We start from the raw sequence: 22,331 nt of genomic DNA on the forward strand, positions 1-22,331 counted from the left end.
GAATGGAAAAGAAGAAAACAAAGCAATAAGAGGATTGCTACGGTCAGAGCCTCAGGAACAAGCAGCCACCTGAAGAACCAAGTCCCTTGGTTTGCACATCAGCCCCCAAAGCCTGACCTCAGCATACAGACCCCACCAGGCTGCAGAGGTGGATCCCTGCAGCCTCAAAAGCACTTGCATGACAGATTTTTCTTGATTTTCCTCCTCCTGGAGATGGAGCACAACACATCCCCCCCAGAAGAACAAAAGCAGGACACCCCTGCTGATGCTAAGCTCAGTCAAGGCAGATCTGTAGTTCCAGGCAGCTCCAAGGCAGCATCTGCTGGACCCTGGGGTGTTTATGAGCCCCACCAGGGCTGTGGTGGTATCTGCATTCACAGACCCCACAACCAGGCTGCAGGTTGTCCTGGTAGTGGGACAGCAGCCAGCCTGGGAGATGCCCAGGGACATGCTGTCCTCACGGGGAGCCTCTGGCTGGCATCTGCCAGAAGCTCTCCAGAGGAGCTTGAAAATGAGGATACTACTATTAAAGTGCCCAGCGCTGCCACGCTTCCAACCCATGACATCAGCACGGTTATCTGAGTCTAACCACGGGCAGGACTTGGCCAGGAACCTCACCAGGTTGGCCTTCTCAGGCCACACTGAGATGAGATTTTGATGGGGCACAGTAACAGAGTTGGATTTGGCCCAGTTGCTCCTGTTCTCCAGCTCAGGCCTGTAGCTGGTGTGCAGGGAAACACACTGCACAAGCTTGGCTATTTTTCTCCCCTCAGCTTGCCAGTGCCAGCTCCCAACCAGGGCATGGGGTTGGTGAAACACCCTGGCACTCTGCAAAGTCAGGGCCTGGCAGGTTTTGGACCATCCCACCTCAAAAAGCACCAAGACCCCATGGCCCTTCCAGCTCTGCTTAGGTTTCACTGGGAAGGTCTCTGAGTCACATTCCTCGAGGCTCCCCTCAATCCCACAACTGCTCACAAGCTTCGAGACCCAACCTGCCTCCACTGCCAGAGCAGAAACAAGATCTCCCCCTCCGAACCCTGCAGAACCCCATTGTCCTTACAACCAAAGTGATTTTGTCAGTAATCAGGGACCAAAGACCAGTGGATAAAGTTTAGGAGGTCTCTTCCAGAGCAGCACAACACGCAGTGGACACAAACCCCGACCACACACCCACACAGACAGCTGGATTTTCTCCTGAGCCAGCGATGGAAAGTTATAAACCCGCCCGCCCCACTCTCCTGGGCTGCCTTGTTTCCCTCTGGATGCTCCTGGTGAGCTGCACAGTGTGTGGCCACAGACCCACCCTTCCCCATCGTACACGCTATTATAAATGAGAAGATAAATCAGTTGTTTTCCCATCTGCACCAGCATGAAAACCCTCACCTGAGCCAGCAGTGACACATGCTCCCCACCTTCCCCCTCAAAGCCAACCTGACTAATAACACAACATATTATTTAACATCTGCAGCATAACAGGAGGGCTCAGGACCGACAGAAAATGCGGGTACACACACAGGGGTCTGATCCTGCCCGGATCAACAGAGGTTTGGACCATCTTCCACAACAGCTTCAAAGGAAAGTGAATCCTCCAAACAGCCACCCCCTTCAGTGTGGCAAGAGAGGCACCTTCTGCTGGGGTGGGTGTTAGTGATGAGCCCCAACACCTGCACTGGATCCAGTTTGATTTGGAATCAGGACCCACTGCAGGTGAGATGCTTTTGGCCCGAGCCAACCCAGCAGCATCTCCCACCTCCCAGCCAAGTCAATGGGGAGCACTGTGAAACTGTGATTTTTGGGGGCACAAAGATGCCAGACAAAGCCCTGTCACCCCACAGGACCAGGGGTCTCCCTGCTAAAGCCCCCAGATCACTGCAGCCCTGGAAACCCTCCTGGGGGCCGGGCCTGCTGGAGATCTTGTGCTGGTGTTTATATTTATTCTGCTCTTAGAAAAGAACAACTGAAACTGCAATTCTTAAACAAAACTAAAAAACACATTTAAAAAAAACAAATAAACAAACAAACAGAACACACCACCATAGACTAGAGAGCCTGAGCACAGATTTAAAGCCTAGAGAAGGCAGAAGGATGGTCTTGTTCGTGCTCGCTCGGCCAGAGGCTGAGAGCCACGGTGCTGAGCAGGGACAGGGATGGCAGGATTCGTCCCTCTTCCCCCTCGCCCGGACTTGGCGCCAGGGCGACTTCGCTCAAACTTTTCTTCCCCCCACCCTGAGCACTGAGCTCTGCAATATCACTTCTCCTGGAAGCGAGACGCAGGAGGCATTCGCCCTTACAAGCCGGGACTTGACTCAGTCACCGAAACGATGGCAAACTCCAGCTGGAAATAGGTTTTAAATGTAACTAAAGGAAGGCGGGGAGGGTTTAAAAAAAAAAAAAGAAAAAAAAAAAAGAAAAAAAGGCAGGAGGGTCCCAGTCGCGGCGGGTTTGGGCGCCGGCAGCGAGGGGCGATGCGAGCGGAGGGGCCGGTGCGGGGTCCCCGCGGGCGCTGCTCCCCCTGCCCGGCTGCGCGCCCCGGATGCCGCGGGAGAGAGGGAGAAAAGGGAGGAGGGGGGGAAAAATAAAAAGAAAGTAAAAAAAAAAAAAAATTTAAAGAGAAAAACAAACCGAGAGGGAAGGCGAGAGGGGGAAGCAAAAGGCTGCGCGCTGCCCCAGCCCTGCGCAGAGCCGGCCCCGGGCGGGGAGGGGGCTCTCCCGGCTGCCGCTGCCCGTTGGAAAGCGGCGCTGGGGCCGCGGCCGCTGCCCGACCGGGGCTCGGTCCGGCCCAGCTCCCCCGCCCGGGGCCCGCCGTCCCCCCCCGGGGCTGAGCCGCGAGGAAAAAAAAAAAAAACAACAAACCACCCAAAACAAAACAAAAATACCAACTCGAACGCGGGGCCGGGGGCAGGAGCCGGAGCCGGGGCCGGGCCCCGCACTCGCTCCCGGGGAAGGGGCGAGCGCATCCCCCGCCCGCCGCCCCCCGGTGCGAGCCGCGGGAAGGGGCAGCGGAGAACGGGGTGGGGGAGGCAGGTCAGGAGCTGATTTATCGTATTTAAACACACACACCCCCCCGTCCCCAACACGCACACCCCCCGCGGGAGGAAGGGAGAATCTCTCGGAACAGAACTCACCCAGCGGCAGGAAGTGTTTGGTGTCCATGGCTGGTGCTTAACTCATGCCAAGGGGCTCGGCGAGCGCGGCGGCGAAAACACACAGGCAGGGCGGGCGGAGGGGAGGGAAATCAGAGCGGGGGGGAGAGGGGGAGGAGGGGAAAAAAAAAAAAAAACACCCACGGTGGGGAGGAGGAGGAGGAGGCGGCGGCGGGGAAGCTGCAGCCCCGCAGCGGCCCCGCACCGGCGGAGGCCGCGGAGTTGTGGCAAACTTCCAACAATGTACTCCGCCGCTCGGGCTCCGCCGGCGCGATCGGCTCGCGCCGGGGCCCGCGCAGGGGGGGAGCGGGAAGCTCCGCGCCCGCCCCGCAGCGCCGCCCGAGCCGAGCCGAGCCGAGCAGCGCCGCCCCGCGCCCGGCCCCGCCGGCCCGCGGGGAGCGGAGACAGCCGGGTTGGTGGCGTGGGGTGGGCTGGTTGGCTTTTTTTATTTTTTTCCCCTTTTTTTTTTCTTTTTTTTTTCTGTTTTTTTTTCCCTTTTTTTTTTTTTTTTTTTTTTGCCTTAAAGTGATGGGGAAGCAAATAAGTGGGGGAAAAAAAAAAGAAAAAAGAGGGAGAGGGAGGGAAAATAAGGGGAGAAAATAGAGGTGGGGGAAAAAAAATAAAAAGAAGGAGAGGGAGGGAAAATAAGGGGAAGAGGAGGAAAAAAGGAGGGGGGGGGGAAAGAAGAGTGGGAAAAGGATATGGGAATAGAGAGGGGAAAAGGAAGGAAAGAAGAAGAGGGGAAAAGGAAAGGAAAAAAGGAGAGCGAAGGGAGGAAAGAAGAAGAGAGGGAAAGGAGAGGAAAATAGAGGAGGAAAACGACAAAGAGGGGAAGGAGAGGAAAAAAAGGAGAGGAAAAAGAAGACAGAAAAGAGAAAAAGGGAGGGAAAGGAGAGGAGAAGAGAGGAGGAAAAAGAGGAAAAAAGAAGGAAAAGGAAAAAGGGGATAAGGGGGGAAGAAGGAGAGGGAAAAATAGAAGGGAAAGAGAGGGGGAAAGAGGAAAAAGAGAGGAAAAAAAGGAGGTGTGTAGTGCTGTGGTGGCAGCCTTGGGAAGGGGGAGAAGAGGGGGCTTCTCTAGTGATGCTGAGCTATCCCAGCTGTCCCCAGCCCAGCGAGCCCCTCAGCCCTGTCCCCCGTCCCCGGGGTTGTGTCGCACGGCGTCCAGCGCTCAAAGCACGATTTATTTCATTTCCCATAAATGAGGCACAACAAATAACTCTCTGTGCGCGTGCGGTTCGTCTGCAAACTCTCACCTCCTCAGCGCTGCGGGTACCACCCCAGCAGCACCGCTGGCTGCCTCCCAGAGCCCTGACCCCCCCCTCCCCGGCAGGCCTCCAGGTTTAATAAATGATACTCAGCCCTTTAATAATGTGTATTAGTGACTTGATGGACCAACGCGACTCCACTATGCACGGAGCATATTAAACATCGTATCGACCCTCACTCGCCGTGGCTGTAACATGCATAACAAGCAGGCTGGGTCCACGCTGCAGCTGCTCACCGCACGGTGGGGAGCAACACAGGTCACTCAGGGAGGCTGGAATGACACCAGGGACAGCTGCTGGGGGGTTCTGCTGGCACAGGTAGCTCCCAGTGCAGAGCACAGCCCTCCTGCAGCGGGAGGGGCTGGGGGAAATCAGGGGGTAGCTGGGAGAGTCAGGGCACCCATCACGTCCCAGACACTGGTGTGATGCCACCACCAGCCATCACCTCCCTGTGTGGCAGATCCGGCCTTATCTGCCCTGATTTATTCTTTAATTGGCAGAGAGTCTCGTGCCATAAATATTAGCAATCTATCACCTCCTCCTATAAAAGTGAAGCCTCTTATCTTCCATCTCCATATCCCTGTCTATCACCTGCGTGCACTTATCGCTCTATCTCCTCCTGTCACTGGGTATCAAAGCCACACAGGAGAGGCTCTGGAAAGGCCCTAACACTGGATTTCTCCTACAGCTCTTCTGTGAGCATCTGCCAGGGACAGCCCCTGCCCTGGCTTTAGGGCAGACCCGTGTGCAGATGGTTGGATGAGGGTTACACAGCTGGCAACCCCCCCCCCCAGGATCCTGGTGCCTCTTCCCTGGCACAGCCAGGTGCGTTGCAATCCATCAAGTTTTCATTCCAACCAGAAGAATAAAAATACCAAAAGAACCCATCTCGCGTCAGGAGAGCGGCTGCAACTGACACTCAGGCGGAGCTGCAGAAGTTAAAACAAAATAGAACATCTGGATCCTTTATCCTCTGCTCCTGTAATTTCAGCATGTCCAAACAGATTTTGGTGTGTGTTATAACTGGTAACTCATTTGCTCCCGGGCTGGGACCTTAAATGCCAAGTTTCATCTCCAAGTCCAGTTTTTAAGGCTGAGTTACGTTAACTCCTGGGGGAGAAGGGAAAGAAAGGAAATACGTAAGGATATAAAAGAAAGTCGTGGGCTGTAAAACGAACAGGTTCAAGTCTCTAAGAGTGAGTCTGTGGGGCAAAAATCGTAGATCTCGTGGGTACCTGTGTATGAACTCTGACAGCACAAAGGTAGAAACCAGTTTCCTGATACACAACTAAAGCTCGTGTGTCTGATAAGGGAAAACACACCTGGAGGCAGAGCTGGGCCCTCACCTGCCTGTCCCACCCCAGCGCTCGAGTCGTGGGTGTCGGAACAGCCCAAGGCCTTTAGGGCCGTGAGCGTGTCCACCACCAAACCCGGGTGGAGATCTGGCCCCAAACCCAGCATCCCAAGCACACTCAGCCCGATGGCTGCAGCAGATATCAGGGTTATTACAGCCAGGGTTGAAATCCACCTTTGTAGACTCCAACACATGAAATTACCATAACCAGGACATTTCACGCTCCTCTCCCATCAAGCTGTTTAGAGCAAATTAAATTTCTCCTAACCACGCCTGTAACAGTTTCGTGTTAGATGTGGATCTAAATGTTAATTGCAGTGACAATAACAGGTCTGATCCTGCAGTCCTATTTGGGTAAAACCTCCCACAGAAGCCAAAGGAATTTTGCCCCAGAGAAGGCAGCTGGATGCAGTCCCACATTTCCAGTCTCTTGAAGATGCCAGAAGGTAAGCCAGGATATTTCTGTGATGTTACAAACCTTCTCTTTCCCTTTCCCCTCCCATCCACCTCCCTTGAGCTCTTTTAAGCCCTATTAATTAATAAGCTGCCTAATGCTGTGCCCACCTTCAGCCTTGCACTTCCCAGCTGGGACTTCAATTGTCACGGGGGTGATGGGGGGCACGTTAAGGTAATTTGGCAGGTCATTGGCTTGTACATCTGCTTGCTACAGGGGTGCTGTAAGGTCCTACGCTGTCTGGAAGAGCTGGCTTGGGAAACTGTGGCTGTGTTTCTCCTCCACCCTTGGGTGTTGCAAACACCCTTTAGCCTGGGATCCCAAGGAAGGCCGGCTGATACAATGGGATAATTTGGGGTGTGCCCGTCCTCCTCTGAGCAGCTTTCAGTCCCATCAATTCTATCTGAATTTGACAGAGATACACTGTGTTCATCACATCTAAGAGTCAATTAGGCAAAGGCTTCTCCTTCCATCTCCACACTCCCATTCCATTGCCATCACATGCGCTCCAGACCTTTGGGGCAAAGGGATCCAGGTGTGTGGGGGGCCTCAGCAGGAAGCAGACACTGAGATGTTTTGGGAGCTGAGACCCTGAGACTGCATTCAGAACCAGCCACTTGGGCCCAGAAACTGGATTTGGAATCCCAGCTTTTGTTTTGTTTTTTTTCCCTAAGTGATTCCAGCTTGTCTGTTGCATAACCCAGAATTATCTGATGGGACACAAAAGTGAACCTGCTGGCCATCCCCTACTCTTTTATGCCCTGCTGCACAGTTAGAGAAAAATCTGTTTTTCTCCCTGGCTATATTTTATGGCAGGGGAAAGAAAGAATAAATACAAAGCCTGAGTGAGAAAGAAGAAGCTCATCTGGGCCTCATCTCCCCCTGCACAACGAGGGCAAAGCTGTGATGGGTGGACAGTGGTGCTGTGATGCAGGGTGGCTGTGGCCACTGGCCTGGGGCTTGTGGCCACAGAGTCCCACCTCAAACAGGCAATGTGGGATTCCAGTGATCTGGTTGCATAGGAGAGCTGAAAACCAAATCCAGCCAAAGAAAGACACCTTCCACTCATGCACATTTTGTAGGACTTTCCTAGGCTTGTCCTTGAACTCTTTGGATGCTGCAGGACCAGGACCTGTATTACCTGTCTGCCCCAGGAGACTTACAGGCTGATGAAGGGTCCATCCACTGTGCAACTTTCGACCTGGGGTATCCGGTCTGTTGGTCTTTGGGGCAGGACCTACCCCATGTTCTCAAGGGAGAGAGAAGTTCACATGTTGCTTTTCTTCCTGTCAGAAAGAAGAGTGGGAGAGACACAGCAGGACTTTGGGGGACAGGTCAGAGATCCTTGAGTCTGAAAGCAGTCTCTTGCCAGGACTCTCAGCATCCATCAGACACATCCAAACCTTCCTTGCAAACCAAACCAGCTGCTGGAGGTGGGGTGGCCTTACTCCTTGGGGAGGCACTGCACACACAAACCAGCAAAACTAGAGGACAAGACATTTCTGTCAGTGCTGGAGATTCAACTGCTCCATTTTGTTCCCCAGCAGCATTTAACAGGCTGATGATGTTTGTTTATGAAGTGAGATGCTCGTGATTTATTTGATCTGCTGGAGCTGGAGAGCCACATTCCCACGCCAAGGACAGGCAGAGATGCTGCATTCACCCCTCTTTTGGGGACTGCTCAGATTAAATAATCCATTGCACAGGCAGCAGCCCTGTGCTGCACTTTCGGCTACTTCAGAACTGGACATTAAATGCACATTAGAGACCTCCAGATTCCAAGCCATGAAGTTGCATTTGTTCTTGGCTGTCTCTGCATATGGAACAAGTGTTAATAGCATGTTCAGGCACTTAAAACAGGTTTGGGGAAAAGGTCTCTGGGCACCTGGGCTCTTGTCTGGATCCAGCTTGAATAATCCTAAGGGAGGTTTCTTCTCTCTCGTGCTTTTCTGGTGGATTGGGTTTAGCATGTCTCACCTGGTTTGCAGGGACAGTGGTTTAACTGACTGCTTTGCAAAATGAATGGAAAGTCTAGTTCTGCCTTTTATAACACCTAGAGATCTCTTCATTTCATCTCATCACCCAGGCCAGGGCCTGGCTGCCAAGGAAGCCAGCAAAGAAAGCATTAAGGGATGGAAGATGAAACGCAGCACATGAGCTACGAGATTTACAGCTCTTTGGGGAAAGCACGTGGAGTATCACCCATCCCTGCGAGTGGGACACGAGCCAAATCCCCACTGAGGTGAGCCAGCAGCACAGCAACCAAACCTGTGCCTGGGCACCAGCTGAGCCTCATCCCACGCTGCCTCAGCCTCGTGGCAGGGGCACCTCCTGATTTACACCAGGGCTCGAGGACGTGACTCAGTCACTTAGAGCTTCTCTGCTGGCCCTTCTGCTGGTCCCTGCATACAAAACACTTTGCAAATGAAGTGTGAAGATAATATGCTTTATCACAGGCATTTATTACCGATGATTGTTGTATAAATCTCCCTCCATTCACATACATATACATAAGGTGTATATAAATATGCAGTATCCGGCAGTACCCAGAGCCTTTTTGATGATGTCAATGTAGCCCCATAAAGATGTGGGAAATGATTCATAATATATATGACAGACATGATATGAACTGTAATAGCCTGTTGGGATTGAGAATATCCATAGGTCTCTGTCAGCCACAAATGTGATTTAAATATTATATATGTGGCAACTGTAGCATTAGTAATATGATAGCTGTTATTGATAGTGGTCATAAAATGCAGTAGTTTTGCACTGAAGAATGTGAAAAATAATCTAGTGGTTTTCCTAATGGTCTTCCCAGCAATGTACTGAAAGGAAGTGTACTTTCAATGCCTCCTTCTTTTCAATGCCTCCCCTCTCCTTCCCCCACCCCAAATTACCATCACGTTCTATCAGATTACTGCCAGGGCCATATTTTACTCTGCTGATGTCAGGTTGTGGCATCTCATCCCCCTGGGGCTGTCTGGGAGGCTGGGGAGGGCAAGGGGTCTCTGCAAAGCCTGTGTGTGCTGGAAGCATCGTGCTGGTCTCTGACTACCCCGAGCAGCAGGAGGGCAAGGAGCAGCATGAGGGGCTCAGGGGAGTGTTGCCACCCTGGGTGTGAAGGTGAGGTGTTTATCCATCAGGCTGGGCAATGGCAAAGGGCCCTCAGCCAGCATCAGTCAGCACAGCCCTGCAAAAACAACACAGTCACATGGATTTATGCTCACTAGGCTTCCCCAGGGGAAATCTGGCACTCAGAAGTGGGAGTTGGGGTACCTGAATCCTTTTCCTTCCTGGCCTTCCATGCCCAAAGCCTGCCCCAGCCAGGGCTGCTGCTGGAGAATAGGAACATCACTTGCTTCCCAGCTCCAGTGCACAGCAGTAGGAGGATGGATGGGATAAAGGCACCTTTGAACCTCCACGTGCACCAGCCAGGACCTACCTGGGCTAGAATACAGGAAAGCTGTGAGTGACACCACTGACCCCAAGGTATTTGCTACATGGCCATCACACACCTCCTCAATAGGCTCCTTAGAGCACAGCAGAGGCTGGTGGGAGCTGAGGGACCCCCATCCTCAAAATCAGCCTCACAACTGAGCAAAAGCAACATCCTTCATCAATACCAAGGCAGGAAAGGTCCCTTCCCTTCTGGCTGCCAGTTTGCCTTCATCTCCCCACCTCTGTCCCAAGAGCAAATGAGAGGGGAAAAGCTCCCCAGCCACAATAAACAAGTGACTGCTACAGCCATAAATGACACCAATCCTGTTTTTCCCCCATTAGCAGAACCAACCAAGCACAAGATTTACCCGGGTGGGGAGCCCAGCTCAGGTTGCTTGGATCCAACAGCCTGGTCTCACCCAGCAGGATCTGTGAGGGGATGGGAGCACAGATCACACCCAGCACTGATGTCTGGTGCCCATCCAGCATCATTTTCCTGCAGCCAGGGAGCTGCTTTTAAAGGCAGCCATCTAACAGGGATCAGGTGTTGCTTAAAGAGCTCAGGAGTTAACTCAGGACGCTGCACCTGCTGGTGTCAGGGGGGAAAGGAGCAGCCTGGGAGGCAGGTATTGGGATGCTGGCTACATCCTTCCACATCACAGAGAATAAATCAAGGAAATGATATGTGCTCCAAACAAACCAGACCGCAGGGCGAAGCATTGATCAGCTCCCTTGTGTGTAGCCCTTAAAAAATAAATTAATTAGAGTTCTGTTAGCGGGTCTTTGCAGAGGGACCCACGTGTGCTCTGATCAGGGCCTGCCTTGCTCTGCACTAACGAGGGGTAGGAGGCTGCAGGGGCTGCCTCTCGCATGCTCTCCTGAGGGATTTCATTCCCCAGGATTACATTTTAATATTTTAAAGCTAACAGGACGCACACATTTCAGTTTAATCCAAAGCACCCGGCTCTCTCTCGGTGGACAGGCCTGGGATCAAGGAAGGGAGGAGCAGTTTGTGCACAAATGGGATGAAACTGGAGCAAGAAGGGGGTGCACAAGGATTTTCCCAGAAAAAGCAGGGGGGAACAGCAACCCACCCTCTCCATCAGCATGAGAGCCCCATGTCCTGGCCTCCCCTCTGGCTGATCTCCCCCATGCATGTGTAAATTTGACAGTGCAGTCCACTTTATAAAAGAAAACAAAAGTGAACTTGAAAGTAAGAGTCCAGGTGTAATTTAATGACAGTTTTCTACATCATTTGCATTGCGAGGGACCTGATCTTCCTTTTCCCCACCCCGGTGGGAGCCAGGTATTGCTCCAGGGAAAACCATGGGCTTATTTCTGCTGTCGTTTACCCGAACATAAATCAGGAATTTACTCAGTTGAAATAAGTGGAACTGCACCAGTGTAAAACCAGTGTGAGATCAGAGTTACAGTGCTAAAAAAGCAGTGTGGGTTAGAATCAGCCTCCATGCATTACGGAGATGGTTTGAGGAAAGCCTGGGGAAATTAGTAATATTGAAATTGGGAACAAAAGGAGGGGGGGAAAAAAAGGCATGTGATTTCCTGATGACTTGGAAAATCAAATCCTCAGGGCCAGCACTCATATCCTTCCTCCCACTGCCATGCCTGTACTGGGGAGTACTTCTGCCAGAACAGCCTTTCTGTATTATTTCTTCTGGGTGACGCAGCTGTGAGAGGCTCGGTATGGAGATGCCATATAAAAATAAATTGAATCGAATTAGGGAAAAACTAAAGTAATTTCTTCTCTGTCCTCACATTAATCCATTTAAGTTGATTCTTTGGATGCTCCAAAGGGGATTTGCATTACCATCCTGTCAGCATCCACAGTCCCTTCCTCTCGGCTCAAACAAGCCTCGGCACCTCCTAATTCGATGTCTTTTTATTATTCTCCCCTCTGCCTGCCCCTGCATGGAGACTTCAAGGAGATTTTTCCGGGGTGATTGGCTTCTCTGGCAGGTTGGATTAAGCTGCGATTTGCTCTCAGTTGCAACGAGCACCAATGCTTTAATGAGATTCTGTTTTGGGGGGGGGGACAACGTGAATTAAGGGAAGGGAAAACAAATACCATCTTGTAAATGAAATAATGATGCGTAAGGCCCGAAATATAATGAGAAGCATATCAGTGGCAATCAGGGTTGTTAATGGAGCCTGTGCATTGATATGTGCTCGGAGGCAGTCACAGCAATTCTGGCGTCACGGACACGGTGGGGCTGGGACAACATCCCCATCCAGCACGGATTTCTGCTGCCCGAAAATTATACGTTGTGTTTCCAAGAGGATGGATTCCAGAAAGTCCCAGGGCCCGGGCTGTAAGTAGGTCAGGCTAGATGTTCATCGCCACAGTCATATGGCCTCGCAGTCTCTGTGCCCTGCGGCGAGGATGCAGAGCAAGCAGTAAATAGCACACGGCCGGGGGAGAAGGCTCCATCCCCTGCCAGGCTCTGCAAAGGGGACCTGGAAAAGGCTGTGGAGACACCCCAGGGCTGCTTCCCGTGGTGTCCCAGATACTAGTGTACCACTCAGCCCAGTGAGGGACTTTTTGGGGGTGGCTCTGGTCCATCCCTGCTTCCTTCCCACTGAGCCTGTCGAAGTACACTCATGTGTTCCCACAAACAAGCAAAGGAGCTGCCTTTGCAAAATCCCTGCATTATCCCAGGAAAATCACCGTCACTGCCACAAGGCGTAAGTAACTCATCCCTTGACAGTGGTGGTGAGCTCTGCTTGTCTGAGCTCAGGGACAGTTCTGCAGCACCAACCACCCTTCATGTCAGCTGAAGGGTGATTTTGTACCCTTCTGTGGTGGTAAAAAAGCACAGAATTTGTCATGAAAAGGTGAGAAACCGCAAAATCACACTCAGACTGGGATAGTCCCCAAGGTAGGAGGTCTTGAACTTGGCTCTCTCTCACTGCTCTGAGCCCTGACCACTGCACTGTGCAATCTCCTCTCTCCCTCCTCCAGAGTCCATGAGGGCCTCTCTGCTAAAACTTCAATTTCAGCTCTTTGGAATTTCCCTGCAAAAAAAAAGAAACTCCACCAGAAAATTCCCTCTTGGCTCTGTTGCACACCAAGAGGTGCAGACACGGGGGGTTGTGGTTGCAGAGCCCACGCGACAGCCAGTGAGCAGGTCCAGCTCGCTCCGTGTCTCCTCTCATCCTGCCTGTACAGCCCCCTTCCTTTAACACCTCCAAAGGTGCCACAACTTGCTTTGGAAGAGGGATGCCTGGCCCCCCTGCAGCTCTCGTGCCTCCCTCTCCCAGCACTGTGATTTCCAGGATGTGTCCCAGGACTCGGATTGCCAGCTGCTGACACTGCACGTTTCGGCAAGAGAGACGCCTCGCATGGATTTCCAGTGTAAATCGTGGGACAATCCAACATAAACATTTCAAAAGAGATGGCAGAGGGGGGGATGAGGAGAAGCTTTGGAGGGGGGGAAGATCCTGCTGCCATTTACACGATGGGAAATAGGACGTCACTTCCCAGCCTGAAGTGACCTTGGCTGATTCCCCCCAGTCACTCGGCTTTTGTGGCAGCATCACTGGGAGCTGGATCTGACCCCTGAGGTCTTGCTTAGCAAGCAAGGTTGGAATTCCAAGAGTCTTTTCTGATTCCTGATATTTTGAAACGTATTGGTTTCCTCTTCCAGCCCCCGGTGCTGACCCCGGTTCCCAGGGGACCCACAGGGGTCTGCTCCACAAACACGATAAATCCAAGCTCAGGCTCAGCCTCAGAGTGTTAGGCACAGCCTGGGAATGAAATGTCGTGGCCATGGATGAGGGAGGCAGGTAACATGTTCCCTTGGCTCTTTGGGAACATCTGGGTTTGATGTTGCTCCAAGCAGTTTTCGATCCTGATGTTGAGCACGTAACAGAAACACAATTTGTGGTCCACCGTGCTGTAGGAAATATCATCCTAAAGAAATTCCAAAAACACCTCCCAAAGGTAGTTCTGTGCATAGAGGGTCCTGCTGCCTGGTGGAACAGGAATCCTCCACTTACAGGACCCAGCTCAGCATCAGCCATGGGAGATCTGCTCGAGGCAGGAGCGACTGGCCTGTCCTCACTCCTGCCACTGAAGTTTTTCAGCAGTGCTAGGGAACATGGTAGGCAATGACCAGGACAGTTTTATTTCCCGTGACTGCTTTTCCTCCAGGATCAATGGCTCCAGGGTTTTTTTGCCAGATGAACCCTTGTTAAGTATATCTTGGCTTTAAGTGGCTCGCTCGAGGTTGAGGACTGGCTCATGCTCAGTGTCTCAGCAGGCAATGAGTTTGAAGCTGGGTTAGAGGTGGTTCTGGGCTTTGTATCGCTCCTGAGTGGGCTGGGCCTAAAAACTTACTTTGGCATTCAGAGGACGTGATCATTCCCTAATACAGCCAAATAACCTTCCCTGCGTGGAAAGCAAGACTCAGCAGGGTGCCAGTCCTGGGGGTAGCAGTCCCATGGGTGCCAGTCCCAGGGTGCCACGTGCCCTGCTCCAGGCAGGGGTTCATCCTCCAGCATTAGCAGATGTGCAGCCTTCAATGGGAGGCAAGCACAGTCCTGCTGCTCCAGGCTACTGGACACATTGCACTCCCAAATAATCCCTGGTTTTGCACCCACTTCTCAGTTTTATCCAGCATTTTGTTAGTGCTCGATTTTCTCCATCAAGTGCTACAGCATCAGCAGGGAGATGGCAGAAGCCAGCAGAGCCTGAGGAGAAAAAATGGGGAGAAAGGTGGGAAAACCCACCTGCGTGCACAGCCAGCCCTCATGGGCAAGGGGCTGCTCTGGTCCCTGCCCCTGCCCTGCCAGACCCCCCAGGGCAATTGGCAGAGCTCGGAGCCCTCACTGCACCAGTGGGCACCTGCCCCGTTATCACCAGGGCTCCACAACAGGAACATTTAAACCTCTTTAATTTTCAGTCCTGTCCAGTTTTTAATAACCTGATGAGTGTGCAGCTGGAGTTTGACGTGGCCAAACCAGGGTAATTGGAGATGCTGGTTTTGCTGCGGAACCAAAATGCAAAATAAAACATTATTACAAATAATAGTAGTGTTTGTGAGCTGCACCACGTAGGAGCTCAGCGTTGGGGTTGTTGCTTTGCTACAGAGCTCTCTCCTGCTAAATCTTTCCTGATATTAAAGCTGGCTCAATAGGGTCCTGATCCCTGGTTGAAACATCAATATTACTAATAAATAGAAAAACAAGTGAGGTAAAGGGCCAGACCAGCCTGACCTGCTTTATGAATTAATGTAGTGAAAACTGGCCCTTTTCCTACAGTCTTTATATACTACAGGCACACATATGAACATTGTACACATTTATTGGACATTGGAGCATTGGAATAAAGCTGGAGCCATGCTGTAACCTAATTACTGACTTGCTACGGTGTGCCAGGGAAAAAGTGGGAAAGACCCATTGCACAGTCCCTTTGGCTTTCAGAAATGCTATTTTTCTCACCGGGCGGATGAAACCATCTCTCCCAGCCAGGATTTTCCTCAGTGGGGATCCCCTCCAGCCCCAGAGCCAAGAGTGGCTGTGAGGGATTTCTGTGGGATCCCGAGCTTCTGGTTTGCAGGGATTTCAGCTGAGCTGGAGTCTGCAGTCCCCTGGGGGTGCTGGGGTCTTATGGCAAGGACATGTTCGGTTTGGAGCCGGGGCATGGGGGGCTGGCTGCCAACGGGAGATGGGCAATCTGACCCCTCCACCCTGAGCGTGAGCATATTCTCCGTGCCTGTGCTGGTGGCTATATATCCATATCCATATATCTCCCAGTCTATATATACACACGGGCATATGTGGGAGAGAGAGGTGCTCTGCATTGCTCCCTTCATCCGTAGCTCTGCCCCGTGATTTCTGCACCCCGGCCGATTACCGGGAGGTGTGAAGCAGACGGACTGTGCTTTGCTGTGCGATATGATCCCGCCGTCCCAGTAATGTTATATCCAGGCACGGCAGGCCGGATCCGGCTCCCGGGAATGCCGGCCCGCCACACTCACTGCCAGCAATGCCACGCCGGCTTTACAACCCCGTAACAGCAATCTGGGCCCGGCCCTTCCTCCCAGACGGAGACACCGCGTTGCGTCCATAATTTATAAGCTATTCAAAATTTATCGCTGAGAACAAACTCCGACTACGGAAGGGTTTTAAATCCTTGTTAAGTATTAAAGTGGAAATAGCCGTGCCAACGCGGTGTGGCGGGGACGGGGAGTATCCTCCCTGCCCTGTGCCCCCCCCGTGTAGGGCTCAAACTATCTTTCTATCCCCTTATTTTCCTTTTTCCTCTTTGTGCTGCCCCTCCGTCGCTGTGGTTTCTCCAGCCCGGGAGCCCCGGGTCAGGGGTAGGTCGGGGGCTGGCCATGCCCCCCTCTGCTGCCCCTGGCCCCCTCCCTGGGGGGACCCTTGGCTTTGCTGCAGGGGGCCCAGGCCACGCTGGCAAGGGGCTGACAGAGCCATACAACCATTGTCACCCCGGCGGTGACGAATCGGCCCCGGCTGACAAGAACGGATGGAGCCGTTTCCCGGGCTGGCGTGGGGGGGTGAGAGCTGGGCCAGGTTGGGGCTCTGGGTGGGGGGGATGCAGGAGAGGTGCTGGAGGTGGACGGTGAGGTGGGACTCAGGTGGCTGAGCCAGGGCAGCCCCACGCTGGGGATGGCGTTTGGGGTCTGGGCGGGGCAAATTAATACGCTCCAGTGGCAGATCCTGTCCAGAGAAGCTTGGCTAGATGAGAGAGGTGGGTTGAACTAACCTCCAATTTGTTAACCTATTTAAAAAATATAAAAGGAAAAAGAAAAGGAGGGGGGTGGGGGAGAAAGAAAAATGATAAATCTGTTCAGGGCTTTTGTTTGTCTGCGATTCCTGTAAAGGACAAAAAAATGAAATAAAAGCCAGGCCCATTTTTTCCCCGCTTGGTGTTGCCATGGGATAGAAAGCCCCCCATTCTCAAGAGTGCAGTGCCTTTGGGGAGGGGAAAAAACCCTCATTAACGTTATGAGTTGCATCTGTTCCCTGGGTCTGGGTCACTTCCAGCCCGCCAGCTTTCCCTCGCCTGCCTCCCCCACCCCCGCACATTCCCATTGCTAATTTATTTGGATATCCATTCCCTCAGAAATCAAAGGGGAGATCCTCACTCCCAGCTTGGGCTCTGAGACAATGACCACCACGCTGAGAGTATCCTGGCTCTGAGAGCATCCTGGCCTGGGGAACATCCCAGCTCAGGGAGTGTCTTGGAGTGGGATGCCTTCTCATCCCTCTGGAAAACAGAAATAAATAATCCTGGGTCACCACCACAAGAGACAGGACAGGGAATTCCCGCTTAGATGATGCCGTGGGCAGGAGGGGTTTGGAGCAGCACTGCAGGATATTGATCCTCCACTCTCCTTCTGCTGGAACCGCTGACCTGCCAGGCCTGAGCCCTTAAGGAACTGAATGAACAAACCTCCCTTTCCTGCTCCTGCTTGGCTCTCTGGCTTCCCTGCTCAGGGAATGCATGTGATCAGGACCCAGCACTATTTACCACATCTAGGAGGGTGAGGAGGCGTAAAAAAAGATCTTTGATGTAACGCACTGTCATAAAAACATGTCTGTACAGTAGAGCAGAGGCTCTCCAGGACTCAGCAGGATGAGGGAATTGGCTTGATATTTCCAATGGCATGTGATAAAGAAGGTGCCTGCCATTGCCCATGTTGGAGCTGCAAGGTAAAGCACAGGAGCTGGTGCAGGGCTGGGAGCCATAAAGCAAAGAGCTTCACAGTGAGAGACAAAACAGCCAGAACCAGTGTGGGGAGAGGAGGATTTTCTTACCCGGCCGTGGCTCCTCCACCCGGATCCCGTTTCCAGGCTATTTATAACTCAAGTGCGGGAGAAGGCTGGTGGCTGTGAGCACAGAGCCCCCAGCACTCCGGGCATGGCTTCCTGCTCCACGCTGCTAAATGTGCCCGGTTCTCCAGAGATCCGGCTCCGAGAGCAGAGGGGACCAGCAACCCTGGCACCCAGGTCTGCTCTGCAGCAGGGATGAGCCCAGAGGGAGTTTGGGTGGCTGCAGGCAGTAGCACGGGGCTGCAGAGAGGGAGGAAGGACGAAAAGTGGTGATTTCAGGTGGGGTAAACAGAGGTTTGCTGCTAATGGGGACATGTCCTGAGCGGGATGAGCTGCAGGGCTGTACCGTGCTGTGCCAAAACATGCCATGAGGAGCCATGCCATGTGAGGCTGAGTCATGCCATCTCATGAAGAGCCATGCCATGCCATGCCAAGCCTTGCTGTGCCAACTGTACCGTGCCATGCCTTGCCAACCCGTGCCCTGCCACCCTGACTGAGGACACACTCACGCCCCAGGCCAGCTGCACAGCTCAGGGGAGCCTCACAACTGGCAGAGGCATCCCCATGGTGCTGATTGAAGCCTGGCATCATCAGAAAGAAGCATGGCAGTTGTGCCTCCAAGCCAAGGAGAAGCTCAAAAGCCTCTCTGCCCTCTCTGGGGATCTTTGGGTAACGCCACTTGCAGGTATCGGTTTGCTGGATTATGTGTAAAAGGCTTCACAGTCCTTATTATAAACACCATAAATAAGTTTGTGGTTCTTCTTTGAGCTTAAGAACAAAAGGCTGTTTCATTATCATTAAACTTGCATTTGAGTTGCTCTGTGACTGGGTGTCTGGCTTTTTATTGCAAGTCAGGGCTTTCAAAAGCTCCTTAAATGTTAATGTCACCTTTAAAACAACAGAGGCGAGGCCTTTGATCAGCAGAACCGGTCACTTCGTGCAGCTGAAGTAAGAACCAGCAACTGACTGATCTTGGGATTTTAATATTTCCCCTTTCCCCCTGCTGACGCCTGGCACTAGGAGAGCAGCCAGGCTTTGATCAGACCCGACTTTTTAGCCATCTCAAAGACCTACTGCTTAAAGGAGATGTTCAGCACTGGGCTTCCATGGCTCAATAGGATGGAGGAGGGCAGAGCATGGCCAGGTTGGTCCCGCAAGAGTCACTCAACCACCCTCCCCCTGCCTGGCTTTGGGGACAGGAGAGAGGCCCTTCTCCACCCTGCTGCCATGGACCTGAGGGATTCTCAGTAGATGTGTTTTGGGGAAACTGGCAGCACCCTTGCTTTTGCCATAAGTGCATCCTTGCAATTGGAAGGCTTGGGGTGGAATAGGGTCATCTCAAAGTCCTTCTTTCTCATGGCACCAGCATTGTTGTTCAACAAAAACTCCCAGCAAGACCACAGACTCATAACTCATTGTCCCTCCTCCATCTACAGTCCCCATCATGCCCATGCTCAGTCACTGTCCATCCCACGCCCATGCACATGGTCACGGAGAGGGGACAGGGTGACACTCATCCCCCATGAGCAGGCAGGAGCCAAATGCCAGAGGAGAGCACATTTCAGGTCCAATTAATGCCATCCACGGCAGAGGCAGCTCTGCTGGTGCAGGGCTGGGTACAAGGATATGTTTGCAGAGATAAGTGTGAGTGTAACCTGATGACACAAGTTGCCTGCTTCCAAATGTCAGGCAAAGTTCACCCAACCCATGTGAAACGAGTTAAAATTTAACAGAAATCTGCAAAGTGTTGCGTTGTAATTGAATCCATGATGTGGACGGGAAGCATGTTCAGACACATCCCAAATTTGCCTGAACCATAATATTCCCTCTTGAAAAAAAGGTCAGTTTAAAGGAGGCGGCTGCTGCTAAATATGCGCGCGCCCCTCCTTCCCCTGCTGCAAGGAGAGAGCTCTGTCTGAAAACTTCTGAGTCATTCTGCATCGGTTTTGATGTGTCAAAATTGGTTTAAAAATTCACAGCTGAAGCAGCAGTGTGGAGAGCTCAGCTCAGGCACAGGCAGATGAATGCAAAGTGCTGCAGAGCTGAACTGCATCGGCTCCGCATCCAGAACAAGAGTCCTTTAAGCTGTACCCGGGCATCGGGGAGGAAAAAGGCTTTTTGGCTTCTTGACACTCTGATGTGGCTTTGTGTTGTTTTCTCTTTGCTGGCTGCTAATTCTCCCTTTGTCCTGGCGTGGCAGGGTGCAAACCCCTTCAAGCTTTAGAAATGGAAAGTTGTTTTGTTGGTTTTGTGCTCAGTTTCTATAGCTCCAGCAGCGAGTCTGGCCCTGAGGGCCTCCCCTCGTGGTCTTTGGGCTGTGCTGGCAGGGGTGGCCAGATGTGAGCAGTACAGCCCACTGCAGCCTCATGTGGGGTGAGACAACCTCTATACTCCTGAGGCTGCAAACAGCCATCCCAGTGCCCTTTTTATCTCCTTTTCCACGTTCTCCTGGCCAAATACTGCCCAGGTCCTGCATCACAAGCTGGAGCTGCCAAAACACCCATGTCACAGTAAGGAGGAGGAAGTAGGAGAAATGAGCTCTGTGCTCTGGCTCACTTGGAGGTTTTTGTCTCTATCTTTTCCATTTAGGGAATTTATTACATTAAGTGATTGATGGAATAGATTCAAAAGAGAAGAGGGTGCCCATCATAGTTTGGACTAACTGAAGACAGCCCCCTGCCTGGGCTGGCTCCACGCACAGCATCCCCACGAATGGATCTGGGGCTTGGCTCTGGTTTATCCCCTGCTCCTTGCCAGCAGATTAAACCTCAGTGGTTCCTTGTGATCCTGATGGTTGGTGCTCCTGCCTGTCCCCTTGGGGCAGCTGCAAAGCCAGGCTCTCCTGGACACAGCAGGCAGGGGGAGAACTGTGAGGGATGACTGAGACCCTTGTGTGCTTTCACTCTGCAAGGGCTTTTCATAAGGGAGCTAAAAACAAATTTAGCACTTAATGCTCTGAAGAGTAAACACTTAAATGCCCTATCATCTGCCCAAGTGCTTTGTTTATTATTCAGAGAAGCCAAACTGAAGCAGTTTTCCATGGAGATGTAGTACCTCCTTCAGATTAGCCAGCTTAATTAGATCCTGGTTGCAGTGCTCGCTGCTCTGGGAGATGTGCTGATGAGGGAAAGTCGAACAGTTGCTTCCAGAAGCCAGGCCTTGGCTCTGGCTGCCACCAGGCACTGGGCAGTATTTTGGGAAGAGAGTGGTGAAGCTGGACATCTCCAGGCTGATCAGCACAAGGACAAACCCAACACTGGTACTGGAAGCGGAGAGGAGCCACCATTTGCTCCCAGTCACACCACTCTGTCCCAGCTTCCACCTTCAAATCCCAACAGGGACAAACCTGACCTCTAGCAATGACTGACAGCTTTGCACGAGCTATTTGTCCCTGGTCTTAAAACAAAGTTGGAATGGAGGATACCAGTTTAGGTACAAACTACTGGCAAATGCCACTCCTGGTCGGTGGCTGCCACGAGCGGTGCTCCCCGGAGCATAAAAACTCCAGTCTCCCATTTGTAAGCTATTAAAGCTGTTACATCCCATAATGGACATCCTCAGGTGAAGAAGACAAACAACGGAAAATGCTGAAACACAACCACGAGGCGAGACACAATAACAGACACGGCACAAGAAGGATATGACACGGGGAGACAAACAGGAGCAAAATTTATGTCACTGGAGATTACAAGGGCATCATATATCAGCGATGGAGACGGGCTCTGAGCACCAGAGCGAGGGCTGGCCTAACCTTTCAGGGAAAAACCTCAGAGCAACAATCACAGCCAAGAAAAAAAAGCAGAGCTGTGGCCCTCTGGCAGCTGCCTGTGCCTGGGGAGAGCCAGAGAGTTTGGCAGCAAGGGAGAGATGCCAAAAATCATGAGGTGGCCACATGCCTAAAGCAACAACAAAAGGTATTGCTCACTCATTAATGATATGAGACTGGAAAATGTTTGTGTGAATAGGTAGCAGACACCTGTGCCATGACGTGCAGGGTTTGCACCTCCTGGTGCAATCGCCATCATTTTGGGCATCAATGGCTAATCCCATTGTTTGAGCTGGTTGGCCTGGTCTGATCCCCTCCTGAGCCCCTGCCTATCACACCCACCACCACACAAAGCAGCTCTTACAGACCAGGGCTCTGCCAATGGTTTGGGGAAGGGAAACCAAAAGCTGGGCAGAGCATAAAAAACAACATCCCACAGCACGGGCTGGAATCTGTCCTCCCTGATGCCAAGGATCAGGACCAACCCAGAAGGAGACCCCAGAAGGGGTCCACCATGGGGAAGCCCCATTGTGAATGGCTTTGACAGCATCATGTGTCCCAGCTGAACCAGCCTGCAGGGGAAGGTTTTACTCACAGCTTATGGCATTTGGCCATTCCTAGATCAACCTTCTTGTGTTTATCCAAAAACCTGTAAATAGCCATGAAAACTCAGGAACAGTAGAAGGGTGTTGCCCTTTGGTTGGATTTGTTGTGTGTGAGTACTTTGGACTTTGTTTAACACTCAGATGAATTATGGGCTTCTTGTTTTCCAGCACAGACCCTTATTTTCTTGCTTCAAACGACTACTTGCAAACATGCAATATCTGCCCTGTCAGAGCACACTCCCCACTCAGCACCTCTTGCAAGTGTCAAAAATCATTAAGGGAGGCTGGATATGTCCAGTGCTATTTCACAGAGTTTCTCAAGTTGAAAGGGACCCATAAGGATCATCAAGTCCAACTGCTTGCTCCTTGCAGGACTGAACCATATGACTCAGAGCATCATCTAGATGCTTTCTGAACTCTGACAGGCTTGGTGCCATGACCACTTCCCTGGGGAGCCTGTTTCAGTGACAGATCCTGTGCTGGGA

At 52.1% G+C, this 22,331-nt stretch overlaps 1 protein-coding gene across 2 annotated transcripts in view; it reads right to left on the reverse strand.

Annotated features, from left to right (window-relative positions):
• Positions 1–3,319, reverse strand: part of RXRA (retinoid X receptor alpha) — a 106,235-nt gene extending 102,916 nt beyond the window's left edge. For both annotated transcript variants that reach the window (XM_032708163.1, XM_032708162.1), the window contains exon 1: positions 3,126–3,319. In XM_032708163.1, coding sequence (XP_032564054.1) covers positions 3,126–3,153 — 28 coding nt within the window. In that variant the 5' untranslated portion in view covers positions 3,154–3,319. The remainder of the gene's footprint in view (positions 1–3,125) is intronic.
• Between the last annotated feature and the right edge of the window lie 19,012 nt (positions 3,320–22,331).

The sequence above is a fragment of the Chiroxiphia lanceolata genome, chromosome 21, assembly GCF_009829145.1.
Source record: "Chiroxiphia lanceolata isolate bChiLan1 chromosome 21, bChiLan1.pri, whole genome shotgun sequence".
NCBI lineage: Eukaryota > Metazoa > Chordata > Aves > Passeriformes > Pipridae > Chiroxiphia > Chiroxiphia lanceolata.